The sequence below is a fragment of the Choloepus didactylus genome, chromosome 19 (assembly GCF_015220235.1).
Source record: "Choloepus didactylus isolate mChoDid1 chromosome 19, mChoDid1.pri, whole genome shotgun sequence".
Lineage (NCBI taxonomy): Eukaryota > Metazoa > Chordata > Mammalia > Pilosa > Megalonychidae > Choloepus > Choloepus didactylus.
In genome coordinates, this window is record NC_051325.1 from 20,565,178 (window position 1) to 20,587,961 (window position 22,784).

General features: G+C 38.0%; 1 protein-coding gene across 8 annotated transcripts in view; it reads left to right on the forward strand.

Moving 5' to 3' along the window:
* TASP1 (taspase 1) overlaps nt 1–22,784 on the forward strand; it is a 656,132-nt gene that overhangs the window by 1,797 nt on the left and 631,551 nt on the right. For all 8 annotated transcript variants that reach the window (XR_005213130.1, XR_005213131.1, XM_037811849.1 and 5 more), the window contains exons 2-4: nt 8,741–8,959; nt 19,722–19,789; nt 21,529–21,597. Coding sequence is in view for 6 of the 8 variants with exons in the window: in XM_037811849.1 (XP_037667777.1) it covers nt 8,821–8,959; nt 19,722–19,789; nt 21,529–21,597 (276 nt within the window). In the remaining 2 variants the exon portion in view is untranslated. The remainder of the gene's footprint in view (nt 1–8,740; nt 8,960–19,721; nt 19,790–21,528; nt 21,598–22,784) is intronic.

Below are 22,784 nucleotides of genomic sequence, written 5' to 3' on the forward strand. Positions count from 1 at the left end.
CCCAGTACCATTTATCTAAAAGGCTATTTCCCCCCCATTGTATTGCATTGGCACCCTGGTCAAAATCAGTTAACTTAAAAAAGAGTATTTTCTTAAACTTTTCTCTGTGTGTTGGACATTTAGGTTGCTCCCAGATTTTTGCTATTCAAATAATGATATGTTAAACATCTTTGAGTAAAAAACCTTTTGTGTTTTCAAAGTTATTATGGTAGAATGTGTTCTCAGAAGTAGTATTACTGGGTCAAAGATGAAATAAGTATGTTCTGAAACTCATTTAATGAGGTGTTAAATCTTCGTTATTTATGATGTTAAGAGCAACCACGTGGTTTTCTGTTGAGCAGTTGCAATAGCTTAAGTGCCCGATTTCTGTAAAAGCCTTTTGTCGTGAGGTGGATGTATTCCATGACCCCCTTCCTCCCTTCACTGCTTTCAAAAGACTGAGCAGACCTATATGGAAAAACTTCAACACCAAGAGGCTAACAGGACATGTGGTAGTTTTATAAATGGTTTAAAGAAGAAAACAAAAGGAAAGAAAAACAAACAACTTAGTGTCATCACATGCCATGAAAGACCCTGGGTGAAAACACATCATTTTATTCTGTTTCTTCTGCCCTTGATAATCAAGATAATTTGCATTCATCTTTATTCAGAGATGGCAAACTTAAATCTTTACCCAAAGTAAAAAAAAAGAAAAAAAAAAAATCATATACAAAAGGCTATTAGGTGAAAATCAGTTTCCCTTTCATCCTTGCCACTCCATCTCCCAGATCTCCCTAGAGCTATCCATGGTCATATTACTGGTGTCTCTATAGACTAGTTCATACATAGTATACCTCTGGAAAAATAGTATATACAAAATTACACATACCAAGCCTCTTGATACTTACTGACAAATTTCTTTTCAAAATGTTCCTATCAGTTTATGATGCTGGTGCAGTGCTAGTTTTGAAAAATTTCATTTTTGTTTGCATTTTTTTTGAATAGTCTTTCTTTACTATTGATTATCCCATTTATATTTTCTATTGCATTCATTGTCCATGTTTTTTGGCATGGTTTTTATTTTAGTTGGAGTTGTCCTTTACAAGATTTATTTTGGCTGCCATTTGTAAATGGTTGCTTTATGATAGCCTGGATTTGAGGAGAAAAGTTAAAATGTTTTTTGTAATATTTATGCTTAGAGGGGTGTGAGTTGAACAAGGATTGAAGCAGTAGGGAAAAGGAAGTTAAATGCTTGAGGAAGAAATCTATTTGGAAACTGGGTACAGTCCCAGATGACTTCAAGGTGTGTTGGAAAAGGGCAGTGCTGTTAAGAAAAATAAGAAGTAACAAGGAAAAAATGAGATATTTTGGGAAAGATGAGTTTGTTTTGGGCAGGCCAGTTATGCGGAGGAGCCAGGTAGAGCTTGTGGCTATAGCTTAAGCTTGTGGCTATAGCTCAAGAGACAGAAGATAATGTTAGAAATCATCTGATGTGCTGAGGGGATAGTTTTGAAACATTGGCAATGGGTGAAATTGCTGAAGGCATTCAGGAATGAGCCTAAGGACAAGCCATCTGGGAGTTATGTGAGATGATAGAGGTGGAGGATTCAGAGGGGTCATGAGGAGCTAGGATAGTAGATTGGCATGCTTGCCAAGGAGAGCAGGTGATCAAGAAAATCAAAAGTTGCAAGCAGAAGAATAAGAAAAGGATTTGGTGACTTCAGGAAGCAAGAAGTTTTTTTAAAAACAGCTTTCTTGTGGTAAAATTAATGTTATATAATTCACCCATTTAAAGTGAACAATTCAGTGGCATTTGGTATATACAGAGTTGTTTAACCATCATCTCAATCAATTTTAGAACATTTTTATTATCCCCAAAATAAGCCCTACACCCATTAGCTGTTACTCCCCATTTCCCTTTTTTTTTTTTTTTTTTTTTTTTTTTTTTTTTAATCATCATTTTATTGAGATATATTCACATACCACGCAGTCATACAAAACAAATTGTACTTTCGATTGTTTACAGTACCATTACATAGTTGTACATTCATCACCTAAATCAATCCCTGACACCTTCATTAGCACACACACAAAAATAACAAGAATAATAATTAGAGTGAAAAAGAGCAATTGAAGTAAAAAAGAACACTAGGTACCTTTGTCTGTTTGTTTGCTTCCCCTACTTTTCTACACATCGATCCATAAACTAGACAAAGTGGAGTTTGGTCCTTATGGCATTCCCAATCCCACTGTCACCCCTCATAAGCTACATTTTTATACAACTGTCTTCGAGATTCATGGGTTCTGGGTTGTAGTTTAATAGTTTCAGGTATCCACCACCAGCTACCCCAATTCTTTAGAACCTAAAAAAGGTTGTCTAAAGTGTGCGTAAGAGTGCCCACCAGAGTGATCTCTCGGCTCGTTTTGGAATCTCTCTGCCACTGAAGCTTATTTCATTTCCTTTCACATCCCCCTTTTGGTCAAGATGTTCTCCATCCCACGATGCCGGGTCTACATTCCTCCCCGGGAGTCATATTCCACGTTGCCAGGGAGATTCACTTCCCTGGGTGTCTGATCCCACGTAGGGGGGATCCCCATTTCCCTTTAACCTCCCTATCCCTCCACTCCCATGCTCCCTCAGCCCTAGGCAACCACTAGTCTTTCTTTCTGTAGATTTGCCTGTTCTGAACATTTCATATGAAGATAATTATACATTAAGTGGCATTTCGTGATTGACTTCTTTCACTATTTTCAGGGTTCATTTAGGTTGTATCATATATCAGTACTTTGTTCCTTTTTATTGCTGAATAATATATTATATGGGTATAATGGATTTTATGGATATGCCACATTTTGTTTATCAGTTCATCAGTTGATGGTATCTGGGTTGTTTCCCCCTTTTGGCTGTTACGAATGATGCTGCTGTGAACATCCATGTAGAAGTTTTTGTGTGGACATATGCTTTCAGTTCTCCTGGGTATATAGCTAGGGTGGAATTGCTGGGTCATACGGTAACCCTGTGTTTAACTTTTTTTTTTTTTAATTCAGTTTTATTGAAATATATTCACATAGCATACAATCATCCTGTCCCGGCCCGCGGGACGATCAACGGAGGCTCCAAATCCTGTGAGGGAGGAATGGTATGGGACAAGAGATGCGAAGAACGACAGCAAGACAGGTTTCTGATCAAGCTGCAAAACTTTATTGAAGAGGCAGGGTATATATGCCCTGAAGGGAGAGGGGGTGGCTAATAAGGACAGGTAGCGGTCTGGGATTGGTGATTGCTGTTGCTAGGGTGGATGGCAGGTGTAGGGTTAGCATTTTTGGCAGGAACTAGCACTTTTGGCGCGAACTACTTCCGTAAAGAAGGCTGAGGGTAACTTAAGCTATTGTTGTATCAGCCCTGGCGGCCATGTTGCACATCTCCGGCATAGCTGAAGGTGGGCTTCATGCATGCTACCTTAATCGCCCTCTACACATCCGTGGTATACAGTCAGCTGTTTAGAGTACGATCATGTAGTTATGCATCATCACCACAATCTATTTCTGAACATTTTCCTTACATCAGAAAGAATCAGAATAAGAATAAAAAATAAAAGTAAAAGAACACCCAAACCATCCCTCCATCCCACCCTATTTGTCATTTAGTTTTTATCCCCATTTTTCTATTCATCCATCCATACACTAGATAAAGGAAGTGTGATCCACAAGGTTTTCACAATCACACTGTCACCCCTTGAAATCTACATTATTATATAATCATCTTCAGGACTACTAGGTTGGAGTTTGGTAGTTTCAGGTATTTACTTCTAGCTATTCCAATACATTAAAACCTAAGAGGCGTTATCTATATAGTGCATAAGAATGTCCACCAGAGTGACTCTCGACTCCATTTGAAATCTCTCAGCCACTGAAACTATTTTGACTTATTTTGCATCCCCCTTTTGGTCAAGAAGATATTCTCAATTCCACGATGCCAGGTCCAGATTCATCCCCGGGAGTCATATCCTGCATTGCCAGGGAGATTTACACCCCTGGGAGTCAGGTCCCACATAGTGAGCAGGGCAGTGAGTTCACCTGTCGAGGTGGCTCAGTTAGAGAGAGAGAGAGGGCCACATCTGAGCAACAAAGAGGTACTCAGGGGGAGACTCTTAGGCACAATTATATGCAAGTTTAGCCTCTCCTTTGCAGTAATGAGCTTCATAAGGGCAGGTCCCACGATCGCGGCTCGGCACATCAAACCGCCAGTCCCAGTGTTTGACAACATCAACACCAGTCCAAGTGAGGAAGTCCAAACTTCTGCACCTTCCCCAAGCTCCTCGGGGTGGGGGGGTGGGGGGGAGGCTGTAAATATATTTTTTATTCTCTGCCCCAATTACTTTGGGTTGTGTCACTATTTCACTCTAACCTATACTAACCTACTGTATCTCACTTTCTATTCAAAGTTCCATGTAATTGTGGTGTTTGAACAAACCGACTGTAGAGTTACACTGTTTAGAAAATATAGATCCTGCACCAAATAGACATCTCTTCCCTTGGTCTCAAATGGAAGTTGAAGTTTTACGACACAGTTTCGACCTTTACCCTTTGGCCCGGTTTGCCCTAGTCTTAACCAGATCTGCTTCATTCATATCACTAATTGAAGTCTGGTCTCTTTTTCAGCTTTTTTTTTTTAACAGTTGCTGTATGCAGTGATACTGACATTCATATCTGCCGAGCTCTAGCTCTGAGTTTCAGGTGTCTCAGAGATATGCATTGTTCCAGAGACCAGTTAGGTTATACACTAAGGGATCAGCATCTCAAAGTTTAGAGATAGACATTACAATTCAGGAATAGAGTTGACTGCTGTAAGAGCTTACAATCTAGGGACTATTACAATAATCATGTCCACGTTAGGCTATGTTCTAAGATTCAACTCTGAGTTTACAAATTGTAGTTAGTCCATATTGGTGAGGCATTATAGTGTTTGCCTTTATTTCTGGTGTACTTCACTCAAATACTGTGTACAGAATCCATTCACCTCGTTGTGTGTCTCATAGCTTCACTCCTTCTTGTAGTTGCTCAATGTTCCATTGTATGCATACGCCACAGTTCACCATTCTGTTCCTCAGTCTATGTACCCTTAGGTCACCTCCACCCATTGCAAATCATGATTACTGTCTCCATGAACACCAGTTTGCAAATGTCCATTCATGTCTCTGCTCTCAGATCTTCAAATGACATACCCCACAATGAGGTTGCAGGACCTTATGGTCCCCACATACTTAACTTTTTGTGGAACCACCACACTGACCTTCAGAAAGGCTACGCCATTCTACCTTCTCATCAACAGTAGATAGGTACATCCCTCTCACCATGTTTTCTCCAACACTTTTACTCCTATATATATTTTTTCCTACAATTTTATAGAGTTATACTCACATGCCATACATTTATCCACAGTGTACAATCAGTTGTTCATGGTATCATCATAAAGTTGTACATTTATCACCACAGTCAGCACTTAAACATATTGATTACTACAGGGAAAATTTTTTTTTTTTTAGCAATAATAAAAAAGATGATAAAAAGAAAAATAACATGTTATACAATACAGTGTAATAGTCAGGACAGAAAATAACACCTGTGTTTAACTTTTTGAGGAACTGTTGTAGAGGATGGAAAAGTTGTCAGTGCTTTTTGAAAAAATGTTCATAATGAATTTTAATATCGTACTGGTAGGAAATTGCAAAATGTCAGGGTTCAAACATATTAATCAGAAATAAAGGCATTATGTTCTGTCTATTCCTTCCGTAGGTGGGATGAGTGCTTAGAAGCTTCAAAATGTAATCTTTCCTCTCATTGCAGTTTTTAAATGTGTCTCATAGGCTTGCCCTGTTTTGGAACTTGGGCTTAGCCAATTACTTAGCATTCCCATAAATAAATAAATAAATGTTTTTTTTTGTAATTAATACATTCGAATGGTTCAAAATCAAAGGATACAAACGTGAATGAACAGTGAAATTTCCATCCTGTGTCCCTTTAGTCATTTAATTCTCTTTCTGGTGACCACTATTATACTATTTTTTGGTATAGAGCTCTATATTTTGCATATGTATTTAGCACTCCTTTTTCCTTTTCTCCCCACACAAATGATACTAGTACATGTACTTATGCACCATGCTGTTTTATTTAACGAAATATCTTCAGGGCCATTCCATATCTTTGTATCAAGAACTTCCTCATTCTTCCCCATGGCTGCTTTTATTTTTAATTGATTCCCTAATGATGGACATATTGTTGCCCACAATCTTTTTGTATTACAGTTAACTCTTTTACGTATGAAAGTTTACACATGTGAGTGTATCTGAGAAAACATTTCTGGAAGTGGAGTTATAGTGTCAAAGGTTTTGTGCTTTTGTAATTTTGATTGATTTTGCTAAATTACCCTTGAGTTGAACAAATTTATGCTGCCCCTGGCAATGTATGAGAGCTCCTATTTCTCTACACCCTCAAAACATGATGCTGTTTTAATTTTTGATGTTTGTCAATCTAATTTAAAAAATGGTGTTTGAGTGTACTTTTTATTTTGCACTTCTTTTCAGTGAGGTATTGTATTTTTTTTTTATCTTTTTAAACTTATAATTTTTCTGTAAACTGAGATTTGCCTATTTGCCCCCCCCCTTTTTTTTGTTCTGTTAGGTTGTCTTTTTAAATTAGTGGTTGAAACTCTTTATTTATTAGGCAGGTTCGACCTTTAATGGGTTCTGAGTTAAACAAAAACTGATGTCAGAGTAGAAGTTGCTTCATTTCTAACAGAAATATGAACATTCCAGTGACCATTGGGAATTGGAGGCTGGAGTTGTATATTAGATAGCTTGTGTGCTTGAGTTCTTGCCTCATCCCACTAAACCTTGGGACCAGCGTTTTTGGGTTTATTGAGTTTATTGGTTTGTTAAATAAATACATTTCAGATAGTCTCTGAGGGAGGGTAGATTGCTCAAGAAATGGCATAGTAATTCATCTTCCACATTTTATTTCCTTTTTAGACAAGCCTGAGAAACAATATTTAAAAATCTTAGCTATTTTAAAATGCCAATGACATAAAACTGTATTAATATAAAATGTAGACATTATAATTTCCTATTTATTTTTATTCATTATAAAATTTATATTATGATTTTTTCTTTATGGAAAGATCCATCTGGTATCAGTGAGTCAGAATATCTTGAAGACTAACAACCTGTAGTGTTTGGATATGTTTTCATTTTAAATGAAGCTCTTGATTTTCCAGAGCCTGTGTTTTCACTCAACCTATGTTTCTGTTAGACTAGTTGGCAGCCAGGGATGAGGGCATGCGTGGGCCAGTTGATGAAAGGCTAATGATTTAAATCTCACTTCCTCAACTGACACATGAATAAATAGTAGCCTATCTCAGCAAAATATTGTGAGAAATAACCAAAATAAAATAAATATAATTGAGATAATTGAGGCAGATTCTTGTGAAGTCATTGGGAGAAGACCCATTGTTAGGAAGATAGCAATCACCACAAAACAAAAATAAAAACAGGCATTTTAATTTACTGCTATTTAATCAAGATCAGCATGCTTTTGTATTCAAAATTTTTTCCTACATTTATGAACATATGTAAAGCTTTTAACAAAACTGTGTACTTGATTTTAAACTATTTGTCCTATGAATTAAGTAGTGTGTAATAAAAATAAAATGGTCTCCTTTTAACCAGAAATTAAGGGAAGTTAAAATACCACATTCCAGTGACCATCTCTGTTAAAGGACCCACTTCTTAAAAATTCCTATCCATTGTGGACCAATACATTTGTAGAGTACAAAAAACAAAAAACAGAAAACCTAAAAAATGAGTCCGTGAAAGGACAAAAATAAAGGCTCAAATTTTTGTTAGATTTAGCAGTTAACATTGTTTCAATAAATATAATTATAAACAAAATAGGAAATAGAAAAGAATTATAAAAACTGTACACATTGTTTATTGAAAATGTGTATAAAACAATTAATATTTTAGTAAAGCATTAATGTCTTGTGCCATAGTTATTGTTATGAGGCCAGGATTGCTAGAAGCTTGTGAGCTGGTATTGAGAAAAGTTAGAAACATTGTGGCATAAGTTACTTGTAATTTGTTTTATTAAATTTAATGTCTTCTCATTTATCTATTGAGAACCTCAGAATTACATTTTTCATGGAAGTTGACTATTTCCAGATGTGTTGTTTTCATTTCTTGGTTCACTATTTGTGTTTTACAAATTGAGCTGTGGAGCATTAAAGTGATTTTCTTAAGAGGGTCTTAATAGGCAGGTGTGAATTTGTATGCTGTCTCATTCCTTTGTTTATGTAAATAGCAATGTATAGGTTTTATATCAAGGCTCAGTAATATTGCCATCACCATTAGAATGCCCCAGAAATTATTAGCATTTGGTTTGAGGGAATAGAAAGTGATGTTTAAGTTATATTGAAGATTACTTCAAGGTAGATAAAAGAAAGATAAAATATCTTTGGATTCTGTAATAAGGTCTTTTTGCAAAGTTCTTTTGTTAATATGACTTCAAGCAAAAATGGTCAGTGGACAGAGAGATTTAAATTCTAACCTTTTAATGTTTTCCTATTCTTTTTATTACCTAGTTAAATAACTTTAAAAATAAGTGTTTTGAAATTTATCTTTGCATGAATTTGTATAAGTTAACAAATTTGGTAGTTAAAAAAGTTGGTAGAAAGAAATGCATATAATTTTTGTTGGTTTTCCTTTAGGGTAATTCCTCTCCTGAAATTGCTTTTGGATGGAAATATGCTCTTTTCTCAATAGAAGATGGTAATCCTGCAGAATAACCATGGAGAAGGGGATGAGTTCAGGGGAAGGGCTGCCTTCCAGATCTGGTCAGGTGTCTGCTGTTAAGGTAACAGCCAAAGATTTGGAAACAAAGCAGTCCCATGAAGAGAAGCGAGGGGGCTTTGTGCTGGTGCATGCAGGTAAGCCCTGAGTGGGTGAGTTGTTTTTTTTCTTGTCTTAAAAGTACACTGAGAATTGAATTTCACATCTGGAGGAGGCCATCTGCCACATAGGAGTTGGGGCCAAAGGGATTGACTTCAGCAATCCCCAGTTGGAAGTTCTTATAGTGGCAGCTCTTCTGATGTCTTTTTCACTTCCCTCACACATTATTTCCTTTTACCCCATATAATCGAGATATTTAGGTGGTATTAAAACCTGGTATAATGTCATTTTTTTTAAACTCTGGTTTGTGTTTTTAAAAATTAAAATGTTGCTGAAAAAATTTGATTGGCTGCATACTAGACTGTAGCCATCTGAGGGTCTACTCATACAATCTTAGAGCTGGTTTGCCCTCTTAATATTGTAAATGAGGAATCTCAAGACCAGAGAGATTAAGTGACTTCAACCATACAGCTAGTTGGTTCTAGAGCCAGGTTGAGAAACCTGGGCCCCATAAATCCCGGTCTCTTGCTCTTGGCACTACATCAGCCTATAATTCTCTACTACAGAGAACGATGAGGCCAGACACAATTAGCTTCAATCTTGCGATTCCCCCATCATTGAAAGCTCTTGGGCTTCAGAGCAGTGCAGCCCTGCTGAGGTCTCAGCTCAGTAGGTTCTCTTGTCTTTGGACGTTTTTATTTGTCTAAACTCCATGCTTCTGTGAAGAGAGTAGGACCGGCTGGGTCTCCTTCTAACTTTCCTCTTACTGTTAAACAGGATGGGAGCAGGATGGGCTGAGAAATGGAATTGTTCTTACAACACTGATGTCCCACTTATATCCTGACTGGATGACCTGAGAAGTCTCGTAGAATCTATTCCAGAAAGGTCTTTAAAAAAACAGGTCAATTCCTTTTCTTACAGGTCATTTTACGGAGAGATAAGATGAAGTGACAGAAATAACCTGGTTAGAGGTAGACCTGGAATTAGAACTCCTGTCTTTATAGACATTTAGTCCAGTGTTGTTTCCACTACACCATGCTGGTGGTGCATCTTCCGTAGTACCCAGTGAGTTTTTCAGAATGAACATTTGGAAAATGTTCAAGAAATGTCTGAAATTCATAACAAGTAACAACATAGATCTTTTGATCAATTGGAAAGTGTTGTTTTCTATAATTGTCATGGTTGACTCTAGCCCTCCTCTCTCAGACTGCACTGGATGTTGATGGCTCTCAGGTAAAGTTGGTCCTGGGGGTCAGCAGTAGGAGGAGGAAATGTGGGCTATGGCGGAAGATTGTGTGGATGAGGGGTGAGCCCTCTTCTAAATTATTAGAAGGTCAGATAGAGTGAATGCTTACGCAGAAGTAAGTATCTTGCATGTTTAAGGGACAAAAATTCAGTTCCTCGTCCAATGTAGGGATTTTAGAGCTGTTTATTTTAGCAGTAGAGTAGACTTTCCCAAACTTCATTTGAGTAGCAGATTCTTAATTTTCCCCAGTGTACTGCCTATATTGTTTACCTAATATTAAAAAATCTTAAAATTTTAGAGATGAAATCCACCCATTACTTAAATGGGGTATCTGTAGCCCTTGCCATAAAGAGAAAATAACGTTAAAATACAATGAAGAGTTACTCCTCCAGGAAAGGAGGTAGAAAGCCAGGAACTGCGTGGACTGGACACCACAGAGCAGTCTGACTTTGGGCATACTTCATACAACACTCATGAAAACGTGGAACTGCTGAGATCAGCGAAATCTGTAAGTTTTTGCGGCCAGGGGACCCGCGCCCCTCCCTGCCAGGCTCAGTCCCGTGGGAGGAGGGGCTGTCAGCTCCGGGAAGGAGAAGGGAGAACTGCAGTGGCGGCCCTTATCGGAAACTCATTCTGCTGATCCAAACGCCAACCATAGATAGACGGAGACCAGACACCAGAGAATCTGAGAGCAGCCAGCCCAGCAGAGAGGAGACAGGCATAGAAAAAAAACAACACGAAAAACTCCAAAATAAAAGCGGAGGATTTTTGGAGTTCTGGTGAGCGTGGAAGGGGGAAGGGCAGAGCTCAGGTCCGAGCTCGGGCCCTGAGGCGCATATGCAAATCCCGAAGAAAAGCTGATCTCTCTGCCCTGTGGACCTTTCCTTAATGGCCCTGGTTGCTTTGTCTCTTAGCATTTCAATAACCCATTAGATCTCTGAGGAGGGCCCTTTTTTTTTAATCCTTTTTTCTTTTTCTAAAACAATTACTCTAAGAAGCCCAATACAGAAAGCTTCAAAGACCTGCAATTTGGGCAGGTCAAGTCAAGAGCAGAACTAGGAGAGCTCTGAGACAAAACGCAATAATCCAGTGGCTGAGAAAATTCACTAAACACCACAACTTCCCAAGAAAAGGGGGGTGTCCGCTCACAGCCATCATCCTGGTGGACAGGAAACACTCCTGCCCATCGCCAGCCCCATAGCCCAGAACTGCCCCAGACAACCCAGTGTGACGGAAGTGCTTCAGATAACAGGCACACACCACAAAACTGGGCGTGGACATTAGCCTTCCCTGCAGCCTCAGCTGATTGTCCCAGAGTTGGGAAGGTAGAGCAGTGTGAATTAACAAAGCCCCATTCAGCCATCATTTCAGCAGACTGGGAGCCTTCCTACACAGCCCAGCAGCCCAGAACTGCCCTGGGGGGACGGCACTCACCTGTGACATAGCACAGTCATCCCTCAACAGAGGACCAGGGGGTGCATGGTCTGGAAGAGGGGCCCACTTGCAAGTCTCAGGAGCCATACGCCAATACCAAGGACTTGTGGGTCAGTGGCAGAGACAAACTGTGGCAGGACTGAACTGAAGGATTAGACTATTGCAGCAGCCTTAAAACTCTAGGATCACCAGGGAGATTTGATTGTTAGAGCCACCCCCCCCTCCCTGACTGCCCAGAAACACGCCCCATATACAGGGCAGGCAACACCAACTACACACGCAAGCTTGGTACACCAATTGGACCCCACAAGACTCACTCCCTCACTCACCAAAAAGGCTAAGCAGGGGAGAACTGGCTTGTGGAGAACAGGTGGCTCGTGGACGCCACCTGCTGGTTAGTTAGAGAAAGTGTACTCCACGAAGCTGTAGATCTGATAAATTAGAGATAAGGACTTCAATTGGTCTACAAATCCTAAAAGAACCCTATCAAGTTCAGCAAATGCCACGAGGCCAAAAAGAACAGAAAATTATAAAGCATATGAAAAAACCAGACGATATGGATAACCCAAGCCCAAGCACCCAAATCAAAAGATCAGAAGGGACACAGCACCTAGAGCAGCTACTCGAAGAACTAAAGATGAACAATGAGACCATAGTATGGGAGACAAAAGAAATCAAGAAGACCCTAGAAGAGCATAAAGAAGACATTGCAAGACTAAATAAAAAAATGGATGATCTTATGGAAATTAAAGAAACTGTTGACCAAATTAAAAAGATTCTGGACACTCATAGTACAAGACTAGAGGAAGTTGAACAACGAATCAGTGACCTGGAAGATGACAGAATGGAAAATGAAAGCATAAAAGAAAGAATGGGGAAAAAAATTGAAAAATCGAAATGGACCTCAGGGATATGATAGATAATATGAAACGTCCAAATATAAGACTCATTGGTGTCCCAGAAGGGGAAGAAAAGGGTAAAGGTCTAGGAAGAGTATTCAAAGAAATTGTTGGGGAAAACTTCCCAAATCTTCTAAACAACATAAATACACAAATCATAAATGCTCAGCGAACCCCAAATAGAATAAATCCAAATAAACCCACTCCGAGACATATACTGATCACACTGTCAAACACAGAAGAGAAGGAGCAAGTTCTGAAAGCAGCAAGAGAAAAGCAATTCACCACATACAAAGGAAACAGCATAAGACTAAGTAGTGACTACTCAGCAGCCACCATGGAGGCGAGAAGGCAGTGGCACGATATATTTAAAATTCTGAGTGAGAAAAATTTCCAGCCAAGAATACTTTATCCAGCAAAGCTCTCCTTCAAATTTGAGGGAGAGCTTAAATTTTTCACATACAAACGAATGCTGAGAGAATTTGCTAACAAGAGACCTGCCCTACTGTAGATACTCAAGGGAGCCCTACAGACAGAGAAACAAAGAAAGGACAGAGAGACTTGGAGAAAGGTTCAGTACTAAAGAGATTCGGTATGGGTACAATAAAGGATATTAATAGACAGAGGGGAAAAATATGACAAACATAAACCAAAGGATAAGATGGCTGATTCAAGAAATGCCTTCACGGTTATAACGTTGAATGTAAATGGATTAAACTCCCCAATTAAAAGATATAGATTCGCAGAATGGATCAAAAAAAATGAACCATCAATATGTTGCATACAAGAGACTCATCTTAGACACAGGGACACAAAGAAACTGAAAGTGAAAGGATGGAAAAAAATATTTCATGCAAGCTACAGCCAAAAGAAAGCAGGTGTAGCAATATTAATCTCAGATAAAATAGACTTCAAATGCAGGGATGTTTTGAGAGACAAAGAAGGCCACTACATACTAATAAAAGGGGCAATTCAGCAAGAAGAAATAACAATCGTAAATGTCTATGCACCCAATCAAGGTGCCACAAAATACATGAGAGAAACACTGGCAAAACTAAAGGAAGCAATTGATGTTTCCACAATAATTGTGGGAGACTTCAACACATCACTGTCTCCTATAGATAGATCAACCAGACAGAAGACCAATAAGGAAATTGAAAACCTAAACAATCTGATAAATGAATTAGATTTAACAGACATATACAGGACATTACATCCCAAATCACCAGGATACACATACTTTTCTAGTGCTCACGGAACTTTCTCCAGAATAGATCATATGCTGGGACATAAAACAAGCCTCAATAAATTTAAAAAGATTGAAATTATTCAAAGCACATTCTCTGACCACAATGGAATACAATTAGAAGTCAATAACCATCAGAGACTTAGAAAATTCACAAATACCTGGAGGTTAAACAACACACTCCTAAACAATCAGTGGGTTAAAGAAGAAATAGCAAGAGAAATTGCTATATATATAGAGACGAATGAAAATGAGAACACAACATACCAAAACCTATGGGATGCAGCAAAAGCAGTGCTAAGGGGGAAATTTATAGCACTAAACGCATGTATTAAAAAGGAAGAAAGAGCCAAAATCAAAGAACTAATGGATCAACTGAAGAAGCTAGAAAATGAACAGCAAACCAATCCTAAACCAAGTACAAGAAAAGAAATAACAAGGATTAAAGCAGAAATAAATGACATAGAGAACAAAAAAACAATAGAGAGGATAAATATCACCAAAAGTTGGTTCTTTGAGAAGATCAACAAGATTGACAAGCCCCTAGCTAGACTGACAAAATCAAAAAGAGAGAAGACCCATATAAACAAAATAATGAATGAAAAAGGTGACATAACTGCAGATCCTGAAGAAATTAAAAAAAATTATAAGAGGATACTATGAACAACTGTATGGCAACAAACTGGATAATGTAGAGGAAATGGACAATTTCCTGGAAACATATGAACAACCTAGACTGACCAGAGAAGAAATAGAAGACCTCAACCAACCCATCACAAGCAAAGAGATCCAATCAGTCATCAAAAATCTTCCCACAAATAAATGCCCAGGGCCAGATGGCTTCACAGGGGAATTCTACCAAACTTTCCAGAAAGAACTGACACCAATCTTACTCAAACTCTTTCAAAACATTGAAGAAAATGGAACACTACCTAACTCATTTTATGAAGCTAACATCAATCTAATACCAAAACCAGGCAAAGATGCTACAAAAAAGGAAAACTACCGGCCAATCTCCCTAATGAATATAGATGCAAAAATCCTCAATAAAATACTTGCAAATCGAATCCAAAGACACATTAAAAAAATCATACGCCATGACCAAGTGGGGTTTATTCCAGGCATGCAAGGATGGTTCAACATAAGAAAATCAATCAATGTATTACAACACATTAACAAGTCAAAAGGGAAAAATCAATTGATCATCTCAGTGGATGCTGAAAAAGCATTTGACAAAATCCAACATCCGTTTTTGATAAAAACACTTCCAAAGGTAGGAATTGAAGGAAACTTCCTCAACATGATAAAGAGCATATATGAAAAACTCACAGCCAGCATAGTACTCAATGGTGAGAGACTGAAAGCCTTCCCTCTAAGATCAGGAACAAGACAAGGATGCCCGCTGTCACCACTGTTATTCAACATCGTGCTGGAAGTGCTAGCCAGGGCAATCCTGCAAGACAAAGAAATAAAAGGCATCCAAATTGGAAAAGAAGAAGTAAAACTGTCATTGTTTGCAGATGATATGATCTTATATCTAGAAAACCCTGAGAAATCGACGATACAGCTACTAGAGCTAATAAACAAATTTAGCAAAGTAGCGGGATACAAGGTTAATGCACATAAGTCAGTAATGTTTCTATATGCTAGAAATGAACAAACTGAAGAGACACTCAAGAAAAAGATACCATTTTCAATAGCAACTAAAAAAATCAAGTACTTAGGAATAAACTTAACCAAAGATGTAAAAGACCTATGCAAAGAAAACTACATAACTCTACTAAAAGAAATAGAAGGGGACCTTAAAAGATGGAAAAATATTCCATGTTCATGGATAGGAAGACTAAATGTCATTAAGATGTCAATTCTACCCAAACTCATCTACAGATTCAATGCAATCCCAATCAAAATTCCAATAACCTACTTTGCAGACTTGGAAAAGCTAGTTATCAAATTTATTTGGAAAGGGAAGATGCCTTGAATTGCTAAAGACACTCTAAAAAAGAAAAACGAAGTGGGAGGACTTACACTCCCTGACTTTGAAGCTTATTATAAAGCCACAGTTGCCAAAACAGCACGGTACTGGCACAAAGATAGACATATAGATTAATGGAATCGAATTGAGAATTCGGAGATAGACCCTCAGATCTATGGCCGACTGATCTTTGATAAGGCCCCCAAAGTCACTGAACTGAGTCATAATGGTCTTTTCAACAAATGGGGCTGGGAGAGTTGGATATCCATATCCAAAAGAATGAAAGAGGACCCCTACCTCTCCCCCTACACAAAAATTAACTCAAAATGGACCAAAGATCTCAATATAAAAGAAAGTATCATAAAACTCCTAGAAGATAATGTAGGAAAACATCTTCAAGACCTTGTATTAGGCGGCCACTTCCTAGACTTTACACCCAAAGCTCAAGCAACAAAAGAGAAAATAGATAAATGGGAACTCCTCAAGCTTAGAAGTTTCTGCACCTCAAAGGAATTTGTCAAAAAGGTAAAGAGGCAGCCAACTCAATGGGAAAAAATTTTTGGATACCATGTATCTGAGAAAAGACTGATATCTTGCATATATAAAGAAATCCTACAACTCAATGACAATAGTACAGTCGGCCCAATTATAAAATGGGCAAAAGATATGAAAAGACAGTTCTCTGAAGAGGAAATACAAATGGCCAAGAAACACATGAAAAAATGTTCAGCTTCACTAGCTATTAGAGAGATGCAAATTAAGACCACAATGAGATACCATCTAACACCGGTTAGAATGGCTGCCATTAAACAAACAGGAAACTACAAATGCTGGAGGGGATGTGGAGAAATTGGAACTCTTATTCATTGTTGGTGGGACTGTATAATGGTTCAGCCACTCTGGAAGTCAGTCTGGCAGTTCCTTAGAAAACTAGATATAGAGTTACCATTCGATCCAGCGATTGCACTTCTCGGTATATACCCGGAAGGTCGGAAAGCAGTGACACGAACAGATATCTGCTCGCCAATGTTCATAGCAGCATTATTCACAATTGCCAAGAGATGGAAACAACCCAAATGTCCTTCAACAGATGAGTGGATAAATAAAATGTTGTATATACACACGATGGAATACTACGCGGCAGTAAGAAGGAACGATCTCGTGAAACATATGACAACATGGATGAACCTTGAAGACATAATGCTGAGCGAAATAAGCCAGGCACAAAAAGAGAAATATTATATGCTACCACTAATGTGAACTTTGAAAAATGTAAAACAAATGGTTTATAATGTAGAATGTAGGGGAACTAGCAATAGAGAGCAATTAAGGAAGGGGGAACCATAATCCAAGAAGAACAGATAAGGTATTTAACGTTCTGGGGATGCCCAGGAATGACTATGGTCTGTTAATTTCTGATGGATATAGTAGGAGCAAGTTCACAGAAATGTTGCTATATTAGGTAACTTTCTTGGGGTAAAGTAGGAACATGTTGGAAGTTAAGCAGTTATCTTAGGTTAGTTGTCTTTTTCTTACTCCCTTGTTATGGTCTCTTTGAAATGTTCTTTTATTGTATGTTTGTTTTCTTTTTAACTTTTTTTTCATACAGTTGATTTAAAAAAGAAGGGAAAGTTAAAAAAAAAAAAAAAAACAAGGAAAAAAAAAAGATGTAGTGCCCCCTTGAGGAGCCTGTGGAGAATGCAGGGGTATTGGCCTAGCCCACCTCCATGGTTGCTAACATGACCACAGACATAGGGGACTGGTGGTTTGATGGGTTGAGCCCTCTACCACAGGTTTTACCCTTGGGAAGACGGTTGCTGCAAAGGAGAGGCTAGGCCTCCCTATGGTTGTGCCTAAGAGCCTCCTCCCGAATGCCTCTTTGTTGCTCAGATGTGGCCCTGTCTCTCTAGCTAAGCCAACTTGAAAGGTGAAATCACTGCCCTCCCCCCTACGTGGGATCAGACACCCAGGGGAGTGAATCTCCCTGGCAACGTGGAATATGACTCCCGGGGAGGAATGTAGACCTGGCATCGTGGGACGGAGAACATCTTCTTGACCAAAAGGGGGATGTGAAAGGAAATGAAATAAGCTTCAGTGGCAGAGAGATTCCAAAAGGAGCCGAGAGGTCACTCTGGTGGGCACTCTTATGCACACTTTAGACAACCCTTTTTAGGTTCTAAAGAATTGGGGTAGCTGGTGGTGGATACCTGAAACTATCAAACTACAACCCAGAACCCATGAATCTCGAAGACAGTTGTATAAAAATGTAGCTTATGAGGGGTGACAATGGGATTGGGAAAGCCATAAGGACCGCACTCCCCTTTGTCTAGTTTAGGGATGGATGAGTAGAAAAATAGGGGAAGGAAACAAACAGACAAAGGTACCCAGTGTTCTTTTTTACTTCAATTGCTCTTTTTCACTCTAATTATTATTCTTGTTATTTGTGTGTGTGTGCTAATGAAGGTGTCAGGGATTGATTTAGGTGATGAATGTACAACTATGTAATGGTACTGTAAACAATCGAAAGTACGATTTGTTTTGTATGACTGCGTGGTATGTGAATATATCTCAATAAAATGAAGATTAAAAATAAATAAAAAAATAAAAAAGACGATGAAGAATTAAAAAAAAAAATACAATGAAAACAAAACAGTGTAAAGTTTAGCTAGATACTGTTGCATGTCAGTGACTTGGAACCTGTTCCTGTCTTTCCTTTGTTTAACCAAGAATTGGCATGTGTCAACCAGATATTCAAGACATACTGGGACTGAAGTGAGACTTATTCCAAATTCGAATCATAAGAATTACTTGTTAATGATATTTAATGTTGTCCTCCATATACTGTATTGTTCCATCCTTTTGGAAACATTGCAGAAAGATTGGGGCCTTTGTGATGTAAGACAGAGCTGGGATCACCTATTCTTATAGGACCATGAAGAGACATCTATGAAATATTAGCACAGGGTATATAAAGTCTCTTGAGGAACAGGATTAGAAAGTGGGTATCTTAAGGCTTCCAGTTGCTTGGGTATCTTTTCTGTAACCCTGGATCCTCTGCGGGCCAGTTCCTTCTTTGAGTTGAGGAAAGTTGGATTAGGTTTGTGTCAAAGAAGCTCCAGATTGAGTTGTGAGGCCTAGAGAAGTAGTTCTTAGCCTTCCTTAGGTTGGATCTCTCTGGGGCTTTCGGGATGGGGGATTATTGGTGGCTTCAGTACTCTCAGTTAAAGAGCTTAGATTAGAGGCCTGATCATCAGATGTCAGGGGCTCTTGTCTTTGCTTTTTCTTGGTTAGACTATTCTGAAATCCCTAAATAAGCAAGTATTAGTTCCCTTAGGGAAACAAATCTATTCAGCTGCATTCTCTTGAGGAAGTTACTGGCTGTTCTGATAAGAGGCAGGGACATTTAATTGGATTTCTAATTAGGATTTATAATCCAGGATTTCTAGGAGGCAGTCTTGAATAAGATATCACTGATATTTAAGAGAAACCCTGAGGTACATTCCCTTGGGTGAGAGCATTAAAGTGTTGGATAGGAGTGGTGGTAGCAGCCATGGTAGATGGGTGGGACGTGACACCCCTTAACTTCAAAGGTTGTTCAGAAGTTGCCTCGTTTTCTGAAGTAACTGTTAAGGATTATGGAATCTGAGAAGTAATTCCCAAAACAGCAGGGAGTTTCTAAAGGTCAACAGAGGAAACTTGATCCTGTCCGTGATACCTCCTGGGTTATCAACTCCAGACCAAAGGAGGAGGGGTGGGGGTGACCCTGGGGACGTGGGCTATTTTGTAGGGCCTCTAGCAGGAATATATTTTTGAAAAAGGAGATAAGGCACAATATTAAAAGGCTTTTATGGTTGGAGAAAGAAGCTATTAGATTTTTTAAAACTCCATACATTTAGAGCAATAGTTTTATTTTCACTAGGACAGTATCAGTTTGTGTGGACTATATAAGCAAGGTCACTGATATTTTAATGATCAGTAATGATTGATTTTTCTGCTACAGGTGCAGGTTATCATTCTGAATCCAAAGCCAAGGAATATAAGCATGTATGCAAACGAGCTTGTCAAAAGGTATGCACAAATTATATGATGTAAACATTTCAGTTTTTGAACATATAGCAGCTTTACCTTGAAATTTGAAATTCTAAAATTTTGTTTATAAGGAAGTCTTTGGTTTGAACCACGAAGTTATTTTGCTCATATTTGTGGGATCTTTTTTTTTTGGTTTTGTTTTAAGTTGTGTTTTTTATTCTGCAAATGATGCTTAGATCTTTCCCCTCCTTCTCCAGATTAAAGCCTGTATTTTTGGAATTGTGGGCTCATAATCATATCTCTTTTAATCTTTGCAGTGGCAGTGAGCTCTATAGAAGAGGTAGGGAAAACAGCTCAAAGTCAGCCAATATGTCTTTCCATGAAGGGAAGAAAAATAAAAAAATTAAAATGAGTACTTTTCTAAGATTATTCTGTACTTCTTCTGTTTTTCATCATGTAGTTTGTATCATAGCAAATTCATTGTCATTTCTGAGTTTGGATTTGCCCTTGTGCTCAGTTGTGCTTTTTTTATTTCTTTGGTTTTTGAGGTTTTGCTAAATTGTTGAATACTTAATGTGGGGGCAGGAATGGAATTAGAAGAAATATTGTTTGTTTTTATTTTGATCCTGACTATACATTGTAATATGCCAACCTTCCATTACTTTTTATGCAAATAGAATGTTAATTGGATATTGTAAATTAAGTGAAATAGGTCTCATCTCCCTCAGCTCTTTTCATTTATATTTATATACCATTTAAGAGAGATACTGTACTTTATTAGAGTCCAAGTCTTTTCTTATGAATGAAATTCCATAAATAAATAAGAATATTTTATTTTAGGGATTTCATTGTTTTTTCAATTAAATATTGTTAATGTGAAATAACATATAAGCTGTTTTATAATTTTTATCTTATTTTAATAAGTGTGAAAACTTTCATTATCTGAAAAGAAATGTTTTACTTTTGGAGAACTATAATCACACAACATATAATACATTTGGATTATGTAATTAGCTTCCTTAATTTGTACAATTAATGTGTTTCTTAGAAGTTTAGTGAGGAATAAAATTCTTAATTTTTGAGCTTTCTCTTTGTTGACTAAATTGGAACTTAAGTCATTAATTTAGAAACCAATCTCTCTTTCTGTCTCTCTCTCTTTCTCTCCCCTCTCTTAAGTTATGCTGCAGAAAGCAAGATAATCATTTTATTGACCTTAACTCTCTGTAGTTTATATTACAACTTAATATGGTTTCTCTTGATATAAAATATATTATAGCACAGAAAATGCTTTTGTCAAACATATGGTTCCATCTGATGATTCTGACATGTCAGTGTATACATATGGATGGAAAGAGTAGTAAAATGGGAAGAGTAGTTATTAGCTTAGTCCAAGATTCAATCTGTATAAAATATGAATTGTCAGGATATTTAAACCAAACCGAATTCTTGTAATTTCTGTGACTATTTTTGAATTGCCTTGTGATAAATGAAGCCCTTTCACTTACCAGATTCCTTGCGCTTTGCATTTAGTGGCCAGATTTTATTCCTTTTCTTAATTTGAATAATATTAAGTGAGCTATATTGTAAATTAACCTGAGTATGAATACTTGCTTGTTTTAAATCTAGGTAGCTTATGTCTTGAAGCATGGAATGGAAGTAGAGATCAATTTTTATTGACTATAAATGTCTCCAACACCTCTCTGAGTCTTTAGAGAGTTTGTGAATGGGTTTGAGAAGTTGCAGTTTTATGATGACTACTCTCTCCACTGGTTCCATAGGCAATCGAGAAGCTACAGGCTGGAGCTCTTGCGACAGATGCGGTGACTGCAGCTCTGGTGGAACTTGAGGTATTTCTTTTCTCTGCTTATGTTTTATTTAAAATATTTGTGAGCTTATATTCTTGGTTTTAAATGACGTGAAACTGATGAATTAGGCAGCCATAAATTATATGACCGGTTTTCCCAATGATATTACCAAAGTCATGAAGAAGCCTGTGATACCGTTAGGTTGTTTTCACTGGGGACTTTTCTGAGTGATGTAAACATCCAGTAAAATTCCCATCCCATCCCACCCCATTTTGTGAGATTCATGAATACAAAAGTTAATGATAATTGGATATGTAAATTTCCTCAATATTTTCAGTAGGAAAATTTCCTGAATTTAATTCCCCTCAAAGTAATATATGTTCTTTTACTTAAAAGTAAAAATTCCAACTGTCTAGAAGTGTCTAAAGTGGAAGGGGAAGTTTCCTCACATACCTAACAGTTAGATATATATCCCAAAGCTGTGTTTTGTGATATGTGTCTTGTCCAGTTTAATTGCTATTTTGGTCCGCAGTTAATTGTAGACATTGTGAAACTGAGTGGGGAGGCTCTCATGTTGACTGGGATTCTTTGTACTCCAGAGGGAGGATCTCTCAGTTCTCTTAATCTAGAACCATGATGATGAGTTTGTCCAAGGAATACTGAGGGCTTCAGAAGTTTTTCTTATGCTGCTTAAATTTATAGAAGATAGGTTGTGTCAGTCACTGTAAAGGAGTATAGTGAACAGTTAGTTTTCTGGTTAAGGAGACTATTTGGGGAGTTGTGTTAAGTAAGACATGAAGATAAAACAGGGATGAGTTTGGGGAAGGAAGTGATACTTAAAGTAGACCTTCCCAAATTGACCAGATTGTGGTCCTTGTGTTTAGGCTTTCATATCAGTGCATCTACCTTGTCATACCGGACCTTACCTTTCCCTGTGAAAATTGCCCAGTTTACTAAAAGTCCTAGCCATGTTTTCTCTGTATTCCCCTGCTTAATCATGTAGTTATGCTCTTGATCTTGCTTTACAGATTTTAATTACTTTTGTTAATACCTTCAGCTTGGTCCTGCTGTAGTCAGGAAGGTGAACATCTGTGGTGGCACCAGCTCTATTGTAGCTTTGTCCCTGAGGCAGTTGACAACGTGTGGTCCCCTCCTGTTGTAACTAATACATCTTATACCAGCTTTACCAGTCATTAGCTCTGTGTCCCTTGGCACGTCACAGCCTCTCC